Source organism: Vigna umbellata, chromosome 8 (assembly GCF_029865625.1).
Source record: "Vigna umbellata cultivar VRB3 chromosome 8, Vumbellata_1.0, whole genome shotgun sequence".
Taxonomy (NCBI): Eukaryota; Viridiplantae; Streptophyta; class Magnoliopsida; order Fabales; family Fabaceae; genus Vigna; species Vigna umbellata.
Window position 1 is genome coordinate 29,482,982 of NC_142172.1, and position 27,379 is coordinate 29,510,360.

The window sequence follows — 27,379 nt, forward strand, 5'->3', positions numbered from 1 at the left end:
AATGAAATTCACTGTGCACTTTATAAAAAGTTTAATGTCATATCATGTCAGATATACTTTTTATTATTTGTTTCTTTGTTGGTGATGGGTTGGATATGACACACTTTTATTGGTTTGTTGGTTATGTTGCGATTCATGCAAAATATCTTACACTAGATTCTATAGACTCCTATCGTTTTGTTCTTTTCTTGGACGAAAATATTGACACTTCAGTTTTAAACACAAAAAAACACACACATATATAAATATATCTATCACTTCTGATATTTAATCTCTATATAAAATTATTATGTAAACAAATAATATGGAATAACGGGATATTCTTTAATAATCAAATACTTTACTCTCCAAGAATTTTTTTTTGAAAACGATTGGACGACAGGGTTAAGGAGTCAAAACTACCCATGCACCTTATAAGATATAAAAGTCATAAACTGTTTTGGTACAAACAAAGTTCCACTTCTGATAAAATAAGATATGGACATGAATTTATATACACATAAGATACCTCCGTTGGTAAAAGGTTTTTTGGAGTGGTACTAAAAATAAATCTGTGAGGGTTTGACCCAAAACGGACAATATCATATCAGTGTGGAGATATATATGTATACTGAACCTTCCCAACAGTGGTATCAGAGCCCATGGTTCATGTCTGGTGATTGGGCTCCATTGGTAAGAGGCCTTTTGGACTGGTACCTTTGATAAAGCATTGTATGTTCATATAATATCATGATTATACATGTTAAATGTTTTACCAAACGACAAATGACAAAATGTCTTGAACACGCAATACAGTTTAACGTTAATCAACGTTCAAAACATTTAATACATGTACGATAAAGTACTTCGATACTTATATACTTTGCTTTTTGATATTTGTGTAGATCACTAAAGCTAAAAGATATGATCAAAATCTCTACACCCAAGAAAAAGACGTTGTGAGAGAAGAAGACACTAGTGCAGAAAAGACTTTAAACGTCTGTTATTTTGGGCTTTTAACGTCAAATCCCGATCTGACGTCTTTTATGGGTGACGTTAATGGGACGTCGAAATCTACAGGTATGACGTCTTTATAGACGTCGGACATGGCATTAACCGACGTCTACTGCAGCTCGTGTCTTTGGGTAGCGTAGTAGCACCTTCTTCCTTTGCTGGTTTCATCATAAGAAAAGGTTGCGTCTTTTGGATCTCTTATGGCATTTCAACTGAAAACCGAATCTGGGTCCTTGCTTAGTTCCATTCCAACCGCCAATGAAAACAAATACGGTGACATGAGAACTAGGCAAGGACCCAGGTTCGGTTTTGGGTTGAAATGTTATAAGACATCCAAAATATCTAAGCTTTCCTTACGAGGAAACTAGCAAAGGGAGAAGGTGATACTACGCTACCCAAAGACACGAGAAAAACTGCACCAAAACACAACGAAAACTCATTTTAATCGGTTCAAATGGAAGATAATCCATCAAAGACTAATTTAATCAGAGTAAAAGTAAGTTTAAACGGTTCCAAAGAGATAAAACGCACCAGGAAATGCAATGCCACAAAGAGAAAAGGCGAGAAGGAAGACGATGAAGTGTGCGTAACCGCGGGTTCGATTTCTGATTTAACAAGAACCAAGACGTTGGGCACAGAGGGCACCGACGTCTATTCTCGACTAGACGTCGGGGCCCTCACTAATATGACATCCATTCGATTTAAAAATTAATATTCCCCCCTAACCGACGTCTATATGTCCAACTTATTTACGAAAATGCCACCGGTCAATAATTTACGTTGGTTATTTTGTGGTTCGACGTCTACGGAGTGACGTTAAAGGCCAATTTTGCACTTGTGAGAATATTCTAGGAATATTTCCCATGAAGCCTTATGTTTTGTCACATCGTATAAGCTCAGTTTTTCCTAAGGCTATAAGAAAAAAATCTAACCCCTACAAAGTAGACTAAAGTTTAACTTCCTACTAAAAGGCTACATGTTTTCTCAAAGTCAACTTCTTTGTTGGTCATCTTTCAAGAAAAGTTATATATATATATATATATATATATATATATATATATATATATAAGAAAGCTTGAAAGAAGAGAAGAAGAATAGCAATATAAAAAGGATATTATAGAAAGAATAGAATAGTGAACTCAATGTTGTTGCGCTCATATATGGTCTGAAGTTGAATATCTTTTGAGACAAAAATCCTAGAAAAATACAAACCTTCATATTGTTTATCTCCTCTCTTTAAGAGTTATCATCTGTACCTTTTCTCTTAAACATTGTTTATGTTGTAAATTATGAAGAGAATTAAAACACTTATCTAAACGTGTTGTCTAGGTTTGAGACCAAAGTGGTTAAATTTGGACTAGTTGTGTTGACTAAGTGAACAAAGAGTGGTTTATAATACTTGGACTAGTCAGGATTGACTAGGTGAACCAGGAGTGGTAATAGTACTCTTCGTAAACCTGAAGAGGTTAAACTTGTTGTAATCTTGTAAAAGATTAATGGAACCCCTTAAGAGTTCTTAAGGGAGAACTCGACGTAGCTTAGGTGGAGAAAACTAATATAAAATATTTGACTTATTTTTATATAAAACATTTTTCATTTACTCATCTCTTTAAAATCAGTGTCTAAACTTATTACAATTTACATTTCTCCTTTACAAACCATTAGAAGTTGTAATGCAAAAAGGTTTTCGAAACCATTCCTCACATAGTCACATATACATTGACAAACATGAACACATGACATACAACAACCACTGAAAATCCAATATCGTCATATCCACGTTTATATATAAAAAAAAAAGAAAAACAAAGTCAACAAGCAAAAAGGAAAGAAAGAGAACAAACATGTTATCTACCTCTTACTCTTCACTTATTCGTTCTTCCCCTACAAAACTCAACTTTCAAAACATTCTTCCTTCTTCCTTGGCTTGTTTGCGTTTCTAATAAGATTCTTTTCGTAAACACTTTCCCCATATATTTATAAGTCTAACATCTTTAAGAGAAATACAATATTTTATTCTCATTTATTAATATTTAACATATATAACTATATATAAAAATATCTCATAATATTTAAAGATATTTAATACTTTCTAACAATATTTAATACTTTCTAATAATATTTAATACTTTCTAACAATATTTAATAATATTCATAATATCTAATTATAGTATATCTATAGATATTTTATAATATCTATAATATATAAAAATATCCAATATTTTCTTAATTGAATAATTATTCATCAAATCTTATTTCTTAAAAAATAAATCTTTTAAATCAAATAATACATTATTATATCTATTATCAAAATCTTTTAAATAAAAAGCTCATTTAAATTAAATAATTAATATATCATGATTTAATTATTATAATTTTTTGAGATATTGTACCCAAAGTATGGTGTAAACATGTCTTTAATGTGTGCTAGTGCATTATACATGTCTTATGTCTTAGGTGCTCAATATAAGAATAGAAGTTTCTTCTAGAACTTGTTAGATATATACGAAGCATTTATTGCTTGAGCATTATGGCCAGCATTTTCAAATGACTAAGTGTTGGAGCGAAGAGAACCTTGGGAGGGATGTTGCTCTACAGTTACGTTTCACTCAAGCAACCATGTTGTCCTTCACGAGAAATGGATGATGCCTTGTGTATGTTGATGAGGTGGCTAAAGTAACAAGAGCTTGCTCATGTGACAATAAATCATGATGCCGTTATATATGTGGTTGGTGCTTCAATGTATGATTCATTTTATTATACATGTTTCATTTATGATATGATGTACAAAATATGAGATCTTATTATGAATACGTAATGGTTCATGTGGAGATGCATCATATGATGCATGACATATATGCTTTTGGGTGATCCTTCATGCATGAGGAATCTTAGATGAATTGCTTACATACACGTATACTCATTTGGTTTATACATACATAAGGTTTGGTCTTACATGAGTCGCTTTGATGGAGTGATTTGTATCCTCTTAATAAGTGATGTAGAGCTTAGGGTTTGATATACGATTATTGCTATGATCATAGAGTTTAGGGTTTGTATATGATTATTGGTATAATCATATTTTATATTCCAAAAAATTGCTTTACTATAATATTTAGTATACTATATCATTCTAGATGACTAAAAATAAAAAAAAAGTTTCTAAAAAAATATAATATGAGTTTTTTTGTTGTAAAAAATATTATGTACATTTTTTAATGAGAACTTTTTATAATCTGGACAGTGTATATTGTTGGATACAAATAAAGTTTCACGTTGGATAAAATATGAAATACACATGAGTTTATATACACATAAGATACATTCATTAGTAAGAGGTCTTTTGGAGTGGTACCAAAAGCAAATCCGTGAGGACTTACATCATAATTAAAAAAAGAACTCTATTAAAAATAACTAGATTTTCTATCAAATAAACTAATGAATGTTTAGCATATAGTAATAATATAATAAAAAGTGAATATATATTGTGACATTCTAAGATTTTCTTAAGTTACAATTATATTTCTATTTTAACTATTATAATTATTTCTTATTAGAAAGTATAAATAAAATGTTTTTTTAGAAGAATTGAATAATTTGAAAAGAATTCTAGAATACGAGTGTAATTTACTCTAAAAAGGAAAGCTAGACATACTCACACTCCTCTCAAAGTTAAGCGTGAAAACATATATTTAAGTTCTTGTTTTCTTCTATGTTTTTAAACAAACGACTAGACTTACCCTTTTAATAGAATAAGGGTGATGGTAGATGGACACTCTCCTCTACACCTACACAATACTAGCTAGTAAAACTGTATTTTTATTTTAAAATATAAAATAATTTGAAAACTGCTAAATACAAAAGTAAAAATATATTAGCTTTTATTAGGTGTTAGTTAAGTGTGGAAAGCTTTAATGGGGTTCATATAAATTTTTCCATAGAATAATAGACTAACAGGTCTAAGATTCAATATAATTTCAAAATTTTACAAAAGTAATTGGTCTCTAATATTAATTATAAAAGTTTTAGTTATTTAATGTTATTGATTTTAAATTATTTTCTAATTTTAAATTAGAGATGAATTTGGACACTAATTTAAAAACCATTATTTTAGTAGATAAAATTTTGATAATTCATGTTAAAGATCAATTTAGAATTTAATTCACAAATAAATTATAATATTTTATTCATAACAGGGATTATTTTAGATATTAATAAATTTTTAATTTATAAAATAGTATATAACTTAGGTAATTGATATCGATTAATTATTGTGGTTTCTAAAATTAATTGTTAATTAATTAATTTTATTTAAAATAGTTTGTTAACAACCTAGAACTAGCCATTTTAATTTTGGTTTCATATTCCTTTAAAATGAATGGATTTTTCATGACTGATTTTATTTTTTATTAACTGAACATAAACTCCACCAATTAAGGAAAAACAAGGACTAAGAAAGTAGGATGGTTTTGATAGAGTGGAAGATCTAAAACTAATTTGAGAGAGCATGTTTACAGAGTTAAGATGCATTTTACCTTGAGAAAAATTGTACAGGGCTCGAAATATCTTAAGATTACTTAGAAGGACTAAGAAAGGGGTGTAGAATAGTCCAAGAAGAGGGTGGAAATCAGCATGCTCCTACCACAGGCCCCTACAACATTAACATCCATCACCTCTATTCCTAAGGGTCGAGTCTTATTCATAGGGTAGTCTAGATATGTTCACTCTTCTGCAACATTCCATATCAATGTGTCTTTGCATGTGCCCCTAACACCCCGTCTTCATTCGCTGGATTGTCATAAATAACTGACAATGCCTTTCGAAAAACGATCAAACCATCCCTCATGCACATGTAGGAGTAACTTCCCCTTCTCATCAAATCTTCATGCCTGCATTTCAATATTTCATCATGCATCTTCTGATCAATGTAATTCGTTAAGTCCATATTAAACAGATATCAATCCTTTAAATAATTGGACTCATTCGTGTTTATATCTTTTCATTGAACTTCGTCTTCAGAAGTTGTAAATTAACATAAGGTTTTAAAGTAGTAGGGATTAATTAGATGAGGTAAAGGAGAAGAAGTTAGAGATATGGACAGAAGAGAGAAAAGTACGAGCTACTTTATTGTTTGATTAGGACAAATTGGTGGTGGGGAAAAGAAGTGGTTGTTCTTTGTGCTTGTTCTATGTGTTTGTATAATTGGTGCGCTACAGCGTCCACGTATACTTGAAACTTCAAAATTTCGGGCATGTGATTCGACCTCTGGACTATGTACGCGTATTTTAATGTTTAGTCAAAATCAAGTGAAAGGAAGAAGTGCACGCCTAGCGAAGATTAATGTCTGTCTGTAAAGCTGTACACTAGGTTTTGTTTTTTATATCACTTATAGAATACAGATTTTCATGTAGCCAGATTATCCATATGTACATACGATGATGAGGTTTAAGAATACATATATGCACCACGCACTCTGGCTTAGGGTGGGACCATTACATTACAGAATGAACATCAGAATAACTGTTATTATTAATATTGTTGTTCTTGGTCCTTTTAAAATTGACACTGGCCATATATATGTATTCTGTGATCATAATCATTTTCTGTTACTGCTGTACTTTGGTAATTGCAACAAGGATACATAATTGCACTAGCTAGTTGTGCTTTGATCTTCGGTCAACCGTGCTGCTTTGCTGGGAATTCACTAATACTAATCATGACTGTTCTCGATAAAGTATATAGTGGCCAAACAACAACTTTCAGGCATGATTTCCACATTTTAAATATAAAGCATATTCCATTTGTGTTTAAGCTTATCTCCCCATCAAATGGCTGTTTCTGATTGTAATCTTTGCTTTTTTGGTTAGTTACAAGGTCAGTTTTCACTGACATCTCATTTTTATATTATTTTACTGACTTCCTATGCTTTTTCTTCTTTATAGAGAAAATTAAGGTGCCATGATTTCCACATTTTTTTGGTTAGTAACCAGGTCGGTTTTCATTGACATCGCATCCTTTTACTTTTTCATCTTCATAGAGAAGACTACAAAATATCATGGAAAGGAAGGGTGGGAGAATAAAATATGTCATTCATCACTTTTAATTATACAGTACTACTACGGTCTATATGTTTGTTATCAGTTGAACACTGAAAGAATAATGGCACATAATCTTAACCGGTCATTGGGAATCTATTTTGGGAAAAGGGATCAGTTTCAAAACAAGAGGGCTTACTTTTTTACATTATAAAACAAAAAAATATATGGTCAATTAACAGCACATAATTGGGTTTTATGAGTCAAGGTTTTCGTTTTGCATGTTGAAATCCCAAATACACAAAAATATGACCATAGAACCCAGGTTCTCCAAAAGTTTGGACAACTTTTATTTTAGAGATAAATATATTTTTAAGTTTTTAATTTTTAATTTTTAATTTTTAGTAAAAATTGGAATAAGTTTGTTTCAACATTTTGATTTAATTTAGTCTTTCAACTTAAAAATGTATAGATTTAATTTTTCAGTCAAATTTTGATAGATTTATTTAATGTTTTCAACATCTTTTGTGATAACATTTATATTATTAAACACATTTTACCCTTAATGTTAATTTAATTTTGACTAAAAAATATTACATTAATTCACACATCTAAAATTTTAATGAGAAACTAATTTCAAAGACAAAAATGTATTTAATCTATATATATATATATATATATATATATATATATATATATATATATATATATATATATATATATATATAATTCCAACTCCATCTCATTTATACCTTATTTTCTTCAAATCCCTTACTTTCTCTTTTTATTATATTGCTTATTACAATTTATATATATAATTTTTCTTCTCTCTTTTTCTACCATCCAAATCCATGTCACAACAAAGACAAGGATAGGTAGATGATTCATGGATAAGAAGTACGTAGCTTCAAGATCTAAGTGGCTAAAATCTTTATTTTAGACTTAAAAGAAAAAAATATCTCTTTTGAGCTCTGTAAATATTTTTTAGTATTAATTGCTTTAGGTTTTAAAAAAATATCTCATTTTAGCTCTGTAAAATTCTTAAACAACGTCTATAGAGGTTCTTGAGTGATGTAGTATAATTTATCACTTTTAACATTATAAAAAAACTTTATCCTAAAGAGAACCCAAAATGAGATCCAGTAAATTCTGTTTCATCAGTATTTCCTTTTGTAAAATTGACAAGACTCTCGTAAATGCCTATTGTAGAAAGTTTGTCATGGTGAATTCTCTTGCTCGTTGGTCATAAGCATAGTTCTTTCGAAAAATTGAAAGTAGCCTTTGGCCAAAAGAATTACTCCTCTGAGATAACTAATAATAATAATAATAATAATAAAATAGTGAAGCTGCTAAGGTGTTCAGTTCTACTACATCTGGGTAAATATATGCAACAAGTACAAGAATCAGAGAGAGAATTGTAGAATTTTATTTTATTTTTGAACAAGTTAATGCTGGAAAACCCAGTCTATTCATTCAAACAGTAAACTCCACCAAAATGCAGCAGCATTTCAAACGAGAATGCCTATTTCTTCTCTTACAAGGTTTTCTCAACACTCACTTACGTTAACACTCTTGTGGTGTAACTATAGCTATTCTTTAACTCCCACCAACTGCAATTTTGTAGCGAATTGAGAACAAATCCTGCTATCATCTGAACCATTCTTTGAACTACACTGTTGCTGAGACTGTTTGCAATGAGCAATTGCTCCCTCCACTGAACTTTCCAACTCATAATTTGCACTGATGCTCCTCTTGAAAAGTTGCAAATCATAGTACCCAGCTGAGCTGAGAGAAAAAGATGAAGATGAAGAAGAGGACCCGGATGAAGATGTGGACAAAGATGAAGCCTTGGTGGCACAATGTCGATGAGAAACCCCAGAGAAAGACCTCCTGTGGTCACAGAAATCATCTTCAACTTCAAGCATCTCTCTTTTAAGGGTCTTCATCACAGCACAAGTTACCTGGTGCTGATTGTTATCATACAAACTCTCAAATGGGCTTCTCCTAGCAACCTTCCTGTACTTGTTCTGACACTCTTTGCACTTGAATGGTGTTTTCTCTGCTCCCATGTTGCTTGCAGCACTGGCACAAAACTTGTCTGAGCAACCAGATTTGCTGAACAAAGTTTTCAGATAAGCTCGTGAGGCCTTCAGTCTCTGGCCAAGCAAGAACTGCTTCATCTGTTTCAGTTTCTTGGGCCAAGACTTCTTGGGAAGATCACCGATTAGGTTGTTCATGTCAGAAAACAACCCAAGTGGGTATTCAGTTGGGATCACATCGCTGCTAACTCGGCGTGATTCTGTAGGTGAGATGTTAGATTCAGTGGTTATGGGAAAAGTTCTGCGTTCCAACGCGGAATCTGTTTTCACATACTCAAAGTTGGCATTGGAGTTTTCTACGAGCTTTTGAACCATTTGCAAACGAGGGGGAAGGTGAAGAGGAAGGAGTTTTCCTTTGTAGAAGAGGTCATCTGCTGGAGAAGTTGATGACTCTTTCTCACTCATCTGGAATTCAAACTCTCTATTGGATGTTGGAGAACTAAGGGAGTATGAGAAGAAGTTGGGGGAGGAACACAGTTCCATTTCAATGTAGTCATCGTCTACATGAACCAAAGTAACTTGTTTTGTTGCCATTTCATGTGACTCTCTTGTGACGATGGTTTTCTCTATTGGTGTCTGTCAGAGTATGGAGATAGATGCCTATGGGAAATTGAGCTTCCGCAAGGAAAGAGAGCAGGGTATGCTATAAAAAGTGGTGATGTTGCCAAAATACAAAAGATATTTTATTCATTTATTTATTATATTTATAAGATTTTAATCTTATCACCTTTGTCTTCACTTTACTCTTCTACAGTTTGAAATAAATACATCTACGTTAATACAAAAGCTCTGTGCTTTTAACTTATGTATGCATGCTACTTTTCAAGCATGAAAGAAGGTATTATTTTATCTTTCCTTACTAATTTATTATTCCTCCCTTTTTTTGAATCCAAGTGTATAAAAAAATATTGGCTCTCAGAACATGCATAACTGTGAATGATCCAAAATATTCGAAAATGTTCAAAGGGGATTCAAAATTTGTGGTCCTATGTTAAGCTGAGATATTGTTAGTCAGTGAGTGTAGTCATGGGTGAAGGATTTCATTTTTATATTGTTTTTTCTTCAAGTTTAATAATTGTGTTTTTCCAGTGTAAATTTGTTTACAAAATCATCCCAAAAAATAGTCTAAATATGGCTTTTAAGTTAATTCTACGAAACCAAATAATTTTCTATGCCTAACCATTTTTTATTAGAGATGTCTTTGATAAATGCATAAACTGTTCTCTCGTTTTTTTTTCTCTTTTTTCTTCCATTGTGTATATACCCCAAGGCACTACGAATGCACAGTAGAAAGAGATGCAGCAATCTGCATCAATATCTGTCAAAGTAGTAATAAAAGAGAGCAATGATGATCCTTGAAAGTACCCTGGTTGCTTTCGTTATTCTTTTTCTTTTCCCTTTTCTGGCATTTCTTCTTTGTGCACAAGTTCAAATCGATGATCTAATTCTTACCTTTCCCATGATAGATTTGGTTTATTGAGCACTTTTAGAGTGGATATAGCTAAGGAAAGTTCTACTTAAGGTGCACAGGAGCATCCAAATTCAGACTCTATGAATCATCCGTAATTAGTGGTTAACATAATTGGTCCATGCCATGTGTTAGATGAACACATTCATTCTTCAATTGTCCTGTTCCATTTGAGTTTGATACGTCAAAGTACAAAACGAGAATCTGCTACTCAAAGGAAGATGTTGACACTGACCTTGTTTTTATTGAAAGTTTCAATGTAACACACTAAACCTTCCAACTGGTTCCATGACAAAGAAAGTATGAATGGCATGATTTATATACTAGATTGAATCTGATGAGGAAGCAGGTACATAGGGAGGTCTCAATGAAATGAATCTAGTATCTACATCCCTGTCTAGCATACATATCCTTATCTTCTCATACATGATTAAGGGTACTTGGCCGGCACAATACGTGTATGAGAAATGCATTAATGCAAAACTGTTAAGTAGGACACTACTAGTAAAAAAATGATTGAACTTTGTAATGGTTAAGTTAAATGTTTGACTTGAAAGGTAAGTGGAACATGGTTTGTCAATTTCTTCGTTCATTAGCCAATGGACTCCCCAAGACATCATTTTTTCTTTATTCTAGAAGTTAAGTTTTCTGCAATTTGCACAATCGATAAGGAAAAAAAAAATTGTGAAGGGAATTTGTTTTTCTCATTTACCTTTTTGTGGCTAATCTATAACTGACCAATTCTACATTATTCATCCCATGGAAGGCCCCATCCATCTTTCTTTCTCAATTGGCTTATGGGCAATAATTCACATTCATGGTGAGTGATGTGCTCATTTGACCAGGTCAAGATGTAAGATATTTTAATCTTTTCACCTTTGGCTCTTGGCATGTGTTATATTACGGATTTGGGGATTCAAACTTTGAGGTTTGACCTCAAAGAAATACAAAAATGAATACATTGGGAAGAGACAAGTAGGATCCTATAGGCTATAGCATTGGACTAACGAAATGGTGAAGCATAAGTTCATAATCATAACCCTCTCTCCAAGGCCAAAAGGACTAGCGCTGGTTTCGAGATTGAGAGGGTAAAAAGCCACTAACATTGCTCGAGGGCAGTTGTTGTTTCTGTCTCCCTTTGTCGAGTTCTCTGTCTCAAACAGATTCCCCAAGCCAAGTTGAGTTTAAGTAAAAGTCTCAAAGAAAGAATGTTGCTTTCATTCTGTTTTCAAGACCTTTTTTTTACTAGTCTGATATGATGAGTTGTTCCACAAAACAAGGCCCACAAAAACAATAAAAAGTTAAAAGCTCTTAGAGATCATATGATTGTTAGTTTGTTAGTGATGTACTAATGGAAAGTTTTGTTCAAAGTTCCGTATCAACTAGAGATAATATATAAGTGAGTGTAAATTTCATCTTATAAATTGGTTTTATGAAATTGAATTTGACTTAAAATCCATTTATGATATCGTAGCCAAAACACTGGTATCCTCTTTCTTATAGGAATCAATATCTTTTTTTTATTCAATATTTCTGATGAAGATTGTTTCACCCCATGTAAGAATTTATCAATTAATAAAGAGAGTTAAGGCATTTGTAAAAGCATAACACGAGGAAGGTAAATATAGCAAGTGCAGTTTATAGCAAATTTAAGGGAAGGAAAAAGAAAAGGCTGCTGGTTTCAGACTCTTTTCTTTAGTCATCACTAAAGGACTAGAAAAATGTCAGTGCCACATCACGTGCTTCTTATGAAACTACGTTCACATGATCACTTTTCCAGAACGATCCTTTTATTTTAAAGGTCATTGGGTAATTGTGAGAGAAATAATGGGCCACACACATAGCAAGAATGGCAGTAGCCGGATTGAGTGGAGAGTGTCATTGCAGAGATAAAGGCTCCTTCCTCCTTTCTTCCTTTCTTCCACACTTCCAGGTGAGCCCAAATGGTATCAACCTTATCTTTTTCCTTTTACTTTAAATCAATTAAAAGGTCATTTTACTTTTCATAATTGGCTTTCATGATGACCCAGAAATGCATGCAAGTTATTCGTTTGAAGGGTAAGTAAACAATAGTACTACTACCACTTATGTCCGCTGGAAGGAGGAAAAGGAAAGGAAAGAAATTTTAGTACCATTCTACCACAACAAATGTCCCCTACACTTTGAATCAACAATCATTTATCTCAAAACAGAATCATATCAGTAAAAGAAATAGGGTCACGTAAACCCGTCAAATCAATTTTAAACACCATGAAAACCAATACAAAAGACATGCCTATTACAAGTACAGTAGTTCAATGTTTAGTGAATTACAGAAACTTTAATATATATATTTTATTCCATTTGGTTATATTACCGAACATTTAAATTAACTCACTGATTGGATTAACCGAGGAGAGGTTATTCAAGCTTACTAATGGTGTTGAATTTTAATCCTATTTAACGAGTTATATCCACCAAAAAAAGTTCTTAGGTTTTATTACAATTTAACGAGTTATATGAACCAGTGGACCAAGTAAATGAAGGTAATTGTAGCCGTATTTGTATTGTACATGACCCACAATCCTCAAAACCGACCAGGACTATGTACAAAACAGCTCGTCACTCTTGTCAGTTGTGTTATAAAAACGAATTTTCTCAGACAAAAATGTTACACAAACAAGGTTTATCTAAGAAAGTTACATGGTTGAATATATCTATGTACATTTCATAAACGATGAATATGATACAAATACAACTATTGGTGTACCAAAGCTGTTTCATTTACATCTGTTGAGTGAACTACTGTTATCTGAGTAGCGGTAAGCCAAAATCACAGCCTTCCCAAGACACAGCACAATGTTGCCTTTTCAATTACATTCTTTTTACAACATCAGTGGTTGATATTTTTTCATTCATCTCCTGGAGCGACGATCATTGTCAAGAGCATCAAACTCCCAGTCACTTATCTCTTCTGATGAGTCATCTTCACTTAATTTATCAAGTTCTATTTCTATTTGTGATCTTCCAGGCAGTGAGAAAGAGTGTCTCGTTCCATCTTGCCTGTGTTTTTTAGCCGAGGGAGGAGAAGGAGTTCTGGAGATTATTTGACTTGATGGTGTTTCTGACCTTTCGGTTGGAATCTCAAGTTCCAGTTTTGGCCTCTCAATAGATTCAAACTCCTCTTTTATTTTCTCAATATCATCAAACAGTTGTTTCACCTTGTCGCTGTCTTTTCTATATCAAAATTGTAAATGTAAATGGGAAGAAAAGCTTGTGTATGTATGTTAATATAAAAAAAGAAAAAGAAAAGAGGCCAGGGAAGAAAGAGAGGAAGACACAAAATACCTGAAAATGCCTTCCTTTTGAATGTGAAACTGCTTGTTCATTGTGTCCACTACATTCAGAATGGCCAAAAACTAACAAGTAGAATAAGAAATAAGCATTTGTATAAGGCTACAAAATCTGGCACAACAGTTTGACTGAATTTAGCCTTATCATGTCATCTCCCAAATAGAGTTATCTTCTAAGTGAGGCCTGATAGATTTTCATTTCACATAATGATATAAATCAACATTGAAAGAAAAATACCTTGGATTCAATATCCAAGTATTCTTCTTCAAGCTTTTTCCTTGGCTTTGCTAATTTCAAACCTTCAATGTTTGCCATTGATGACATTGCTAACCTGATATAAAAGTCAATAGTTGGATGCATGGTTTTTAAACAATAGACAATTCAGAGAGGCAGGACACCATACCCTGGTTTGAATCTTAAACTCTCCACAAGTATTCTTATTTCAGTAACAGACGAATACAATTTTTCCTGACATATAGCAAGCCGGTGATCAGAAGATTAGAAAAATGCAATATGTGAAGATATTGATCAATCTAGGATGATTTGTTACCTTATAATAATGCAGAAGATGAACCACCAAATTCACAAAATGATAACCATATCTCTCCAGTTCAGCACTTATGTGCAATAAAGAAAAAAAGACAATATGAATATTAGTAAATGAAAACATGAGAGGAACAACATGCCTAAAGCCATTTGCATAATAACTTTGAAATTTGTAATATGTCCACATTTATCTGATAATATTTATTTTCGTATGGGATTAAACTACAGGACATACTTGACCTGCTCATCCTTTCTCTTTGTGAGTGAAGTTTGGAAGACCCATGTGCTCTCTAGAAACTTGATCCATTTATCAACAACATTCGCTTCCACTGTATATGAAGTAATTGCTCGCAGCATCTCCTCTTCCTAATATCAGAAAACTTCATGACAATAATAAAAATAACAAGGTGCATTACATCATATTAATAATTTTAGGCTAAATTTTACTTTTAATCATTCATCATTTTTCTTTATATTCAATTTGGTCTCTTGTCTTTTAATAACAAAATTCGAGATGAACCCTATTGACATAAAAGAAACTGTTTTCAATTATGAGAAACTTACTTTACAGCAAGTACAAGTTGCTTCTCACATAGAAGCCTATTGACATAGCTAAGAGACTGTTGTCTCCATAACTTAACAAATCTCCTATACACTAATGAACCCCTTAAACTCAATGAGCTGAAAATTAGCTACAGATTCAACAACATTGAGTTTGCAGAAAAATAAACCTAGTAGAAGAAAGGGGTTTAGCAAGAGCATCAATTCATTATCTACAACAGAAATATAATAAACTTACCATGCAAAATTAATTACACACAATTATAAAAACATAATGTTTTTGCGGTGGTTTTGAATTGCTAATAAATTGATCGTAAACAAATGGATTAAATACCCAATTCAGTCTCAATAATACTTGTACCTAGGCATGAAATAAACTTGTACCTTTGATTTTAGAAGTAGAAGAATTTCATTGCTTGCTTCATCAAATTGCTCCCTTTCTTCTTTTGCGTTGTGGAAGCGTATACGTGCAAATGTCAACAAGTTGTTGACCTGCACTAATGTTTGAAGCTTATGTAAGGCTAACAAAGGATGGCATCTAAATATCCATGAAGATCATACCAAAGACTGAGGAAATTGATTGCTTATTTAATACAATCATGTATGCACATACACGGTAAACTTGATATGCTTATCATGTGTATGCATAAAAACAAAATAAAAAGGAAGTAATCTTGAATGCAATTAAATGTTCTTGAGCACCATAAGTCAAGTCCTCAAAGTGAGTAAGAAAAAATAGACCTTTTTCAGTTTTTCTTCAAGCTCGTCTTTCTCCCTCTCGAGTTCTTCAATCTCCAAGGATAATTCCTGAAAAATTGACATTGAAATATGACTTTCTTAATTTGTAGTTCGAACATTCTGAATTAAATTTATTTCAAAAAAAATAAATTTGTGCTGGGCAAGTCTAATGCAAACAACAACTATGTAATTCGTTAATAGAGATATTAAGCAATCGGTTTAGTTCGGTTTTTGGTTAAATAGTCACTCAAATCAATCATGAAAATCTAATCTGAAATGACTTAATTTGATTTTAATTTAATATAAAATTTGAATCAAACCAATGGGTCTATTGTTGAGAGTATTCAAGCATAAATGCGATTATGAGTCCAAGCCATATTTCATGTGTTCGTAAGTGTGGGATCATCTTCTCACGAAGCTTTTATCCCCTACTGATTTTCAATTTTTGGAAACCATACTAAATGAAATTAAGCATCTTACTGTTTCGCACCCAGCTTGAGTTTGCAGGAGGGAGTGTAAGTGAATAGTTCCTTTATTTTGTATTATGTTAGTTTGCTATAATTTGTAGACAACATAACTCTATGTGAATAATTCTCATTCGCGTCTTGTATATTATCCATGCAAACAACATTACAATATATAGACTCAAGTTTGGCTTTTCTTCTCCAAGCCTTACAAAATTGCTAATAGCAATGCAATAACCTCCTGCCCTATGCACTTTTAAAACATAGAAAACAACAAAATAACTACTGATAAAATTTACCATAATAGTAACTCTCACAATTAAGTTTACCTAACAAAACTTCCCGTAAACTTAAATGTTTTTCTTATCCTTCATCCCGACTTGTCATGTTCACTAACTCCTCCTTTCCTTCCTTTACTTGTTCTCCGATGAAGTGAAAACACACACCAATGTGCTTGCTTCTTTCAAAATTAAGTGGGTTCTTCGCTATCTCGGTGGCTGACTTGTTTTTTAATTTCTTGGTACCTGACTTGTTCTTTGATTTATTGGTAGTCGACTTGTTACTAATCGGGTTCGTGTCAATGGGTCGAGCTCCTTTTGAGAGATCAGACAATTTCCATGCCCATTTCTCATCAGTCTCCTCATCCATTACAAGTCGCTTCTTCTCATCTTGCACTTCCGATGCAGCTCTAAGATCCTTCTCGGCTTGCAATTGTTCATGCGATCTTGAAACTTATAAGAGTTCCATGCGCCACTTATGCAAAATCTACTTTCTTCTCTCTAAGCTTACCTGTAGAATTGCATTGCCTCTAACTTCATTTTCAATTCTTTGTTGCTAATCACCTTTTGCAATCTCTAACATTAGAATAACAAGTTTGTCTCCTCACATCTGATTGCTTTCACTCGTGTCAAGATACCACACCGAGTATCCCCTGCTACCCAGACACCCAACTAACTAATCCGAGTTGTCCAGGCACCCAACCAACTTACCTTGGTTGTCCAATTGCCCAACCGAACTATCCATGCTACTTGGATGTCTTGTCGAGTTGCTCAGTTGCTTGTGTTGGGTCTATTGAAGAGGGGGTTCACCGAGGAGATACAAACACCAATAGGGATGACAACGGGTCGGGTCGGGCACGGGTAGTGCCTACCCGCAACCCAACCCGCCGGATAAAATTGTACCCGCTACCCGACCCGCTACCCGTCGGGTACCCGTTTAAAAAATACCCGCAGGTATTTTAAAACCCGCGGATACCCGCAAAAAATAAAAAGGAAACATTTAATACATATTTAAAATAAAATTTAAATAAAATTACAAAATATATATATATATATAATATAATATAAATTAAATTAAATATAAATTAAAATATAAATTTATTTTATTTTTAATTAATTTAATTAAAAAATATATAAATTATTTTTTTTTTAATTTTTCGCGGGTAACGGGTACCCGCGGGGCGGATAGTATACTACCCGTACTCGACCCGTCTAGAAGCGGGTATTAAAATACCCGCTACCTGTTACCCGCGGATAGTAAATATCCGCGGATAGTTACTATTCGTCGCGGATTTTACCTGCGGATACCCGTGTCCGTGGGTAAAATTGTCATCCCTAAACACCAATGACATATGAACCCAACCATATAAAGGATTGACATCACTCTCTACCCAAAACCTTAAGGCAATTGGTTAATGGGTCTTTCATCTTTATATAATGCTCTACTTTCTCATTTCTATCCAATGTGGGACTTGGACTCACACTTGGATTCCCAACAATCTCCCCCTCAAGGGTGAGTCCCTTCCACATAGGTACACTCCCCCTCCAGCGGAAGCATTCCCAACCAACCACAACCACGAGTAGCCCTTTCCAACCGCCGTTCATCTTAACGGAACTCGCTTACCTGAATACCCTTTTCCCGGAAGACTTTCAGTATAGGGACTATTATACTCGTCTGAGCCGGTCACCAAGACGAACCATCGGCTATGATACCACTGTTGGGTCTATCGAAGAGGGGGTTCACCGTGGAGATACAAACACCAATGACATCTAAACCTAACCATATAAGGGATTGACACCACTCTCTACCCAAAACCTTAAGGCAATGGGTTAATGGGTCTTTCATTTTTATATAGTTCTCTACTTTCTCATTTCTATCCAATGTGGGACTTGGACTCACACTTGGATTCCCAACAGCTTGCGATCAACCTCGAAGCTATGTGTCATCATCAAAACGCCTCTTCCTATTAAACATCTTTTGTGAGAAAGTTGGTTGTCTATTCTCTTCCATTCTTAGATCGACAATTTTTAGCAAAATGTCTTACCTTCCAACAACGGTAACATTTGTCCAAGTAGCACTCCTTTGAATAATGACCATATTTTCCACACATAAATCACTCAACATTTGAGATTCTCGATCAAATTTCTCTCCATGGACCTCGTCCTCAGATTGCTCTTTCTCTTCATCTTGACCAGGACCCCTACCTCCAAAGCCATTTCTTTTACCTCCTCGATTTCGTCATGTATTCTGAACTTTCACATTTGAAATTGACGCCTTCATTTGGAGTACTTGATCAAGTGACTCCGCTTTCTTCTTCTTTCGATGCTCATCTGCCTCAAGAGACCCGACAAGCTCTTCATCTGAAAGCTCTAATAGGTCCTTTGAATCCTTAATCGCGTACACCATGTTCTAAAATTCGTCAATTAGCGACCTCAAGATCTTTTTCACAACTCGGCTAGTGGGTAGCAAATCTCCATTTCTACTGAGTTGGTTCACCATAGTTTCAACCCGAGTGATGTACTCAAATACTCCTTTTGTCTCCTTCATTTTCATACTTTCCAACTCAACTCTGAGTGTTTGAAGTCATATCTCCTTCACTCGGTCATCTCCCTTATACACACGTTCAACTGGGCATAACCAATTCATGGTGTTGGTTGGTTATTCATGACCATTTTCCACCACCTCTCAATTATCTTGGGAGCCAAGAAGAGCCTTTATTTGTAGACTCCAATTATCATAGTTGACAGTTTTTGTTAACTTAGGCAAGAACATATTTTTTGCTAGATTGACCATCTCACTCTTTTCCAAACACTCTCAAGCTCTTATAACAATTTGTATACAACAAGTCTCTATTTGAATAATTTTGATTTACGTCTTGTACATTATCCATGCAAACAACATTACAATAAATAGACTCAAGTTTAACTTTTCATCTCTAAGCCTAACAAACTACTAATTAAAACAATGACACACTAATTGCTAATAGCACCACAATAACCTCCTTACTTTTGCACTTTTAAAACATACAAAACAACAAAATAACTACTCATAAAATCTACCATAAACAATAACTCTCAGAGTTTAGCCATCATAACTGTCTTTTATTGTTTTCTATTTGACAGTGACAACTATCAATGTGAAGTTGTTTGTTAATAGGTATTGGGTGTTGTTAGTCAGTTGTCCTAATTGTTTTCATCAATTAGATGAGCTTATGTTGTCTACATATATTTCACCGTTAAAACTAATATACATAGAGAAGAAATCAAAGATGTGAGAACTATTACCTCCACCTTTCCCTTCCCTCCCAAAAAAACAATTTCATTTTTCTTTTGTTGATAAAACCTTAAAAGGAGGGCATGACACCATCACCTATCAGAATTTATTATGACACTCACATATAGCCTCTAAATGAAATTCCAACATAAATTGAATTCAAGAATTATTTGGTAGCACTATTACCTAGATGATCTTGTTGTATTTCTGCTAGGCCACTGTTAGGTTACTTTATGCAAATAACCTAATCTATACTCTCTTCTCACCTCAACACTCGATTAACACAAGATAAATGTATGTATAAGTATTTTATTAATTCTGTAGAGTATGAAAATTACAAGTGTAATCTCCCCCCAAGGAAGCCTATCTCCCTCCACTGGCAAATATGCCTAGTCTTTACCCAAAAGAAATAACCTCATGAACAAAAATAAAAGAAGACTATTTATAGTGTCGCCTTCCCGCGCCCTATCCTTTCTGATAACCCAATCTGCTTCTACTAATAATCGTTCGGTACTAGTGTATATATATCGTTCGGCCTTCGAGCCCATCCTCCCTTTTATTAACCGTTCGGTATTAGTTTAATCGTACCACTCCGCCTCTACTTCCCTCCTCCCTTCTGGATATCATTCGGTCTATACTTCCCCGTGTCCATACCGTTCAGCTTCTCCTCTCATGAATCGTCCGGCCTCACTTCGCCCTTCCTTACCGTTCGGTATTAGGTTACTTCCCTCTTTTATTCCTAACAGCCACCTTCCAGGGTTTTGGTTGGCATAATATGGAGATGATGGATTGGATTATGGTCTTTTCAGGATATTTTCAAGTATAAACATGAAGCTCCTTTCGTGTGTGGTATTTCTTCTTTCCTTATTTGGACTCCTCTTAAGTATGGGACAAGGTTTCCATTCTTAATATCAAGACATATTTCCACATGTTCTTCTTTATTAAATTCAATAATTTGGTCAATTACAGTTGTATCCTTAGTGTGCAAAATAAGAGTGGGTAATGGTTCAAGCAAAACTTGATTTTATTAACAGGAATATTTCAGAGGATCAAATAGAGATTCAATCCTATTCTGACAGTGTCAAAAGGTTTGTTTAAGTAAACTTCTCCTAAGCTAAAATTAGTTTATCCATAAGCCAATTGTTGAAGTTCTCTCATTAGGGAGTTGATTTTAAGGAATGCATAAACTAATGTCCGTTTATGGAGAATGTATTTCATTTTTTACTCTATTTTCCTCATCTAAAAGTGCTTATGAAAAAGCTTACCCAAACAGATACTATATCTACATGAAGATAAAACTATTGCTTGCTATTGACGAGAATGTACCTTTTCAACTAGGCTAACCTCGTCAGATTTAGCTGCACGAAAATGAAGTGCTTCTTCTTTTTGAGATCTGGTTGAGAACAAAATATGAAATAAAATATAAGAGAAAAGAAATCCGTTAAGGCTAACATTTGTCATCTGTTTGGTATTAATTATCAACTAGCCAAACAGCTGAAAGCATGCATGAGTATCAGCGTGTTATACAGTTAGAAGAGGCATATCTATGAAAAAGAGATGAAAGTATGCCAGTACCATTACATGATACTCGGCAAAGATGCAAGTGTATGTGCAAGTACAAAACATAAAAAGAAAGAAACTTCTTTTCATAATAACTGTTTCAGGACCTGTTTTCTGTGATGCGATTCTCAGCTTTTTTGGTAGAATTTGCAAGAGACTCTGATAAAACTTTCAATTTGTCAACCTGCAAATGATACAATCATACATCATCAACAGAAAAAACGTGTCACACGGAAATGCAGGAAACTAAGCATCACTTCATTGGAAATATAAAGACTCTGCTTACTTGCAGAAGCTGTTGAGTATTAATGATGAACAATACAATACATAATGGAGAAAACATTAATGTCTTCTGATACGGCCATACTACAAAGTTGATGATAAAACTCATTATAAGTGGAGGAAAGGGAGGTACAATGCCAATGCACCCAATCAGAACTAAGAAATAATCACATCATTCTGTAAAAGGAGTAGGGTGTGACTCATGTGAGTTTGTTCAGTCTTTGACAAGGTACCTCGCAGGTTTAGGTGTTAGATAAATGCCAAGTGGCTACATTGAACCATGATTACAAGATTGAGATCCCTAACATTGTAGGTGAAGGTTTCCTAGGGTCAAAATTTAATATTATCAACAACCTGAAGGTTTACGTTAGAAGAAAAGGGCATAAATAAAACATAGAAGTTAGGAGTAATGAGAGAAGAGGTTAAGGTTGTTAGGAGGGGTTATTAGTTGTGGTTAGGCGGTTATAACGCCTTAGGATGTTTGTCTTTTAAGGGGGGAGCGTGTCTGGGATGGACATGTTTTGAGTTTGTCTTTGAACAAGTTTGTTCCTGTGTAAAGGGAATTCCTTCCTCTCAATGTTGTTGAAAACACATTCTTGCTTTGCTTTCGTGTGGGTTTTGTGTCCATTTCTTAATCTGATGGAGAATCTAGGTTTCTTGACACCAAGAAACCTAACAATTTGGTCTGACCTGCCGGATCAAGAAGATGGAAAGGCATGGACGGTAGAATGAGTACAGTGGAGAGAATTTTGAATGAACAGGGACGAGCGATTGAAGAGATGAGGGAGGAATCCAGAACCAACTTCCAAAGGCTCAATGATATGATGAGGATGTGTTGCGAAAAATCAAGAACATGGAAAGAGGGTTAGAAGGAAATTGAGGGTATGTAAACGGAGACAGACTAGCAAGAAAGGAGGATACCGAAGAAGAATGGGAGGAAGAGAGGAAGGAGAATTAGAGGGGTTGGATGAAAAGAGTGTAACTTCCGAAGTTTGAAGGAGGGCACCCAGTAGGATGGATATCAAGGGCTGAAAAGTTCTTTGAAGTTTAGGAGGTCTCATCTCAAGAGAGAATCAGGTTGGCTTTCATTAGTATGGAAGGAGGAGCCAGTCATTTGTTCAGATTCTGGAGAAAGAAAACCAAGAATCCTTCTCGGGAGGAATTGACGGAAGCTCTGATTAGGAGGTTTGGAGGGAAGGATATATGTTCGGTTTTTGAAAAATTGGCAGCTATTAGGCAAAAAGGAGAAGTAGAGGAGTACATCCAGGAGTTTGAGATGATACTTGGCCAAACAACGGAATTGACGGAAGAACAATTGTTGGGTTATTTTTTTGCAGGGTTACATATTAATATTAGAAGTCAGATTAGGCCACATAATCCTAAGGATCTTTTGAGAGCAATGGAGATAGTCAAGGATGTGGAAGAAGTTTCAAGGGATGCTAAGTCTAGGGAGAGAACGACGAGCAAAAGTGGTTTCTATTCAGGTCATTATCAAGGCAGAGGAGGGGTTGTTTCCAAAGTGGAAACATTGAAAGGAACTAGGAGCAAACCCGGGAGAAAAGGGGTGGTATATCGGTGGGATCTAAGGTTGGAAGTACTACTTCGAGGGAGAACAGAACCAAGGGGGTGAGGAATTTACCATATCTAGAATACATCGTAAGAAGGGAAGAGAGAAGGTGTTTTCATTGTAGAGGACCATACAACCCAAGTCATAAATGCCCAGACAAGAATATCAAGGTGTTAATCATGGGTGATGATGAGGAGGAATGTGAACATGAGGAAGAGGAGCAGAAGGAACAAATTCGGATGGAATTATCATTATTTTCTACAAGAGGATTGACCCAAACCACCACCATGAAGTTACATGGGTGGTTGAACGAGAGGAAGGTGTTGATTTTGATTGATAGTGGTGCCAACTACAATTTTATTTCAAACAAGTTCGTGGCTTAGTCGGGTTTGACAATAGACGAAACTCTTCCTTACAAGGTTTGCTTGGGAGATGGGCACCAAAAGACCACCAGTAGGTGTTATAGAGATATATCCTTACAGCTGGAGGGATTGAAGGTAAGAGAAAGGTTTTATCTGTTTGAACTAGGAGGGGTGGCCCTCGTTCTAGGATTAGCTTGGTTGGCTTCACTAGGAGAAGTCAGGATTAATTGGAGAAATTTGAATAGAGTTTCAACCAATAGGAGAGGGTGGTGAGAATAAAAGGGGGTCCCTCACTGATAAAAATGGTCGTTACACCTGAGGCCTTATTGAAAGAGACATAGATTGAATTGGTGACGTTGGTATGAAGTCTAGGGAGTGTTGAATTGGAGGGAAGGAAACATAGTGAGGAGCATGTAACATTGAAACAAATGTAGAGTTGGAAGAGATTTTGGGAGATTTTGAGGGAATTTTCAATGAACAAAAAGGGCTTCCACCGAACAAACATTTGAATCACCGAATTCCTATCAAAGTTGGCGTGGACCCAATAAACGTGAGGCCCTATAGGTATCCTCATCTATTGAAGACTGAAATTGAGAAACAGGTGGCAGAAATGTTGGGGACAGGAATAATCAGGCCAAGTAATAGTCCTTATTCTAGTTCAGTGATCTTAGTAAAGAAGAGAGATGGCAGTTGGAGATTCTATATTGATTATAGGGTCTTTAAAAAGACTACTATTCCGAACAAATTTCACATACTAGTCATAGAGGAGCTATTAATGAGTTACAAGGATCCAGTTTTTTTTTCCAAGGGTAATTTGAGGGTTGGGTATAGATCGGGGACTTGTTTTGAGTTTTTCTTTGAATAGGTTTGTTCCTGTGTAAAGGGAATTCCTTCCCTTGGATGTTGTTGAACATTTTCGGTGTTTCCAATTTAATAAAACACGTTCTTGCTTTGTTTTCATGTGGGTTTTGTGTCCGTTTCTTAATCTAATAGAGAATCTAGGTTTCCTGACACCGTTTCCTGACACCAAGAAACCTAACACAACCACTGTTGGATTTCAAAGGCCCTTGTATAATGAATAGAATGAAATTTTTTGCACAATACAATAACAATTTAAATGTTTTATATGTTCTTTTCAGTGAAGCTTGGAGAAACAATATTATAATCCTGGAGTAAGAGAAATTAACTAAAGAAAGACAACAAAAAATCACTGTGCAAGACCTTTTCAGCATGAAGTTGTGGAGAATCACCAGAGCTAAAGTATTCTTTTTCAGTAAGAGTTCCTCCAACTTAGAACACATTTGAACAACTTGCACCATATCTTTATCAACCGCCTGAAATTAAACAAAACGTTTAATTGTCACTAATGTATAAATATACAAATAAATCCACAATCTTGAGTCTTTCAAAAGTTTCCCAAAATATCCTCATAAACCATATATGAAGCTCATTCATAGTTCAAGAAATAAGACCTGACCTCTATTTCTTTCACAGTTGTCTCTTTAGGTGAATTTACAAAATTTCCATTTTCGTTCCTTGCCTTCATATTCTCAATGTTTTCCTTTAACTTAAAGGCTTCAACTTCTATTCTGAGAAAAGAAAATGTATCACATACAATAGGAGAAAAGACTAATAGTACTCAAGCCATAAAAATGGTGTGAAACATTATAGATGAGGAAGAATACGCAGCATCAATGGATCTGGGTAAAATCTCTTGTAAACATGCAGCATTGTTGGTTGGAAGTTTCAGAATCCAATAATATATTCTAGATTTTTAATTAATTCCTTTAAATGCTTGATTTGATAATAGATAACAAAATATATTCAAGGAGCATTGGTTAATTTTTATGGCCGGTAAGCACATAAAGGCAAACAGTTATGCAAATAAAGGAAATCTTAAATGTCTTACTTAAACAGTGTATCTCAGAGACATTGACAAGTGTATACATCACAGTTAAAAATATTGTTAGCGTTTTAAAATAACAAGTGATGCTCCCATTCATCAAACATGAAATGAACAAATATTTATAAGAAAATGCTTTTGATGATCCTACATGCAAAGGTTATCAATGGTTGTAAGTATCGGTATGAAATGACACATTCATCACCAAAGTTTGCATAATACATGTCAAAGGATTAGAGACAAAATAGGTCCCGAATGATGCTACACTCTCAACCCTGCTAAGAAAAGAGATACCGAGAAGGAATATATGAATTTTGTGTCTTGTGTACCCATATGAATATACATATTGAAAAGTGAAATGGTATACAATTATGTGATATAATCCTTTTGTATTTCAATTGGCACATATGGGAACATATATACATATAGGATGGGAGCCTATATATAAAGAGTATCTACACTCTCCTTCAAGCCAAAGGATATAATATGCACCAAGCTAGTTATATACATAATAAATCCTAGGGTTCCACAATTGTTTAGTAAAGATATATACTAATTGGTCATTGGAATTAACAAACTGAGTGATAATGTCTCCAAATAAATATTTTCTCAAATGAAGGGGAATCTATCTCAATATATTTGGTCATCTTGTGAAAACTTGAATTTGAACCTATATAAAGAGCAACTTGGTTATAGCAAATGAGAGAAATTTGTGTAACTTTCCCAAATCTCAATTCTTTAAGAAACTATTTAAGCTAAATAAGCTTACAAGATGCAAAATCGCACTAAACTCTACTCCTACACTAGATTTGGCCACCACATTTTGCTTCTTGTTTCTCCAAGAGATCAAGTTATTGCCAATAAAGACACAATATCTATAAGTAGATCTCGTTTAAGTGAGTCTACCCAATCTACATTTAAATATCTCACAACTCAGTATGATTATTACATCTATAAAGAAAACCTTTTTTAGGGGTCCCTTTGATGTATTTTAGAATACAATGACTGCATTTCAATGTCTTGCACATGAAGAATTAAGAAACTAACTCAGCGTTTTTCAACCAATCTAGTGTATCTCTTAGGATATGAAAGTGGCTCCCCCGACTAATAGGATATAATGTGTATAACAGGAGGAGACAGATTAAGAAGTACTTCTGAGTTAGGTTGTTAGGGTGAGTGAGGTTTCCTTTATATAGTTGAGGGGTCCTGATATGAAGGGGACTTTTGGGATAATTTTGTAGATTGAGCTTTAGCTCTTTGTGAAGGGAAAACCCTTGGAGGAGAGAGTCCTCTCCTATTTTGTGTTCTTTTCAGTCTATACAATAAAGAATATTACTCTTCTTTCTCTTTCCAATTTTGGGTTCCTAATGCCGACTCAATAGAAGTTTAGCATTACGATCCATAAGTATGTCAATGGGATTCGAATTCAATGGCCCAATCTCCTCTAAAATATTTAGTGCACACTTCCTCTAGGAAATAATAAGTTCATTGTTAGATTGTGCTGCCTCTATCCCAAAGAAGTACCTAAGTTTATTGGAGATCTTTTTTTCTGAAAATGATGACAAAGGTGTTGTTTAATCTGTGAGATGCCATGGTGATCAAGGTGTTGTTTAATCTGTGAGATGCCATGGCAATCACACATGGAAGAACAATGTCATGAACATGCATTATTGAGTAGATACCTAACAATTGAATGAGAACAAAGCACAACTTCTCTTCAAGTCATATCAAATTGTTAAACTACTACACTGAATCTACTAAATTAGAAGACTCCCCTTGAGCAACAAACCCAAGTGGTTGCTCTACAAATATTTCCTCCTACAAATCACCATGTAGTAAGGCATTTTTAACATCCAGTGGGTACATGGACAATCCTTGAAGAGTAGCCATGGTTAAGAATAATCTAACAAAGGCCA

General features: G+C 34.3%; 2 protein-coding genes across 2 annotated transcripts; both read right to left on the reverse strand.

Annotated features, from left to right (window-relative positions):
• Nucleotides 1–8,422: 8,422 nt before the first annotated feature.
• LOC148194413 (putative membrane-associated kinase regulator 4) lies at nt 8,423–9,732 on the reverse strand. The gene has a single exon (XM_088097563.1). It carries the CDS (start codon nt 9,659–9,661, stop codon nt 8,618–8,620), a length of 1,044 nt encoding a protein of 347 aa, XP_087953689.1. The 5' UTR covers nt 9,662–9,732; the 3' UTR covers nt 8,423–8,617.
• A 3,287-nt stretch (nt 9,733–13,019) lies between these two features.
• LOC148194414 (uncharacterized) lies at nt 13,020–21,250 on the reverse strand. Its single transcript, XM_088097221.1, has 9 exons — nt 21,116–21,250; nt 15,777–15,842; nt 15,420–15,527; nt 14,710–14,840; nt 14,479–14,545; nt 14,332–14,396; nt 14,166–14,259; nt 13,923–13,993; nt 13,020–13,811 (listed from the first exon to the last, which is right to left on the reverse strand). Exons 1-9 carry the CDS (start codon nt 21,248–21,250, stop codon nt 13,490–13,492), a joined length of 1,059 nt encoding a protein of 352 aa, XP_087953347.1. The 3' UTR covers nt 13,020–13,489.
• Nucleotides 21,251–27,379: the final 6,129 nt, after the last annotated feature.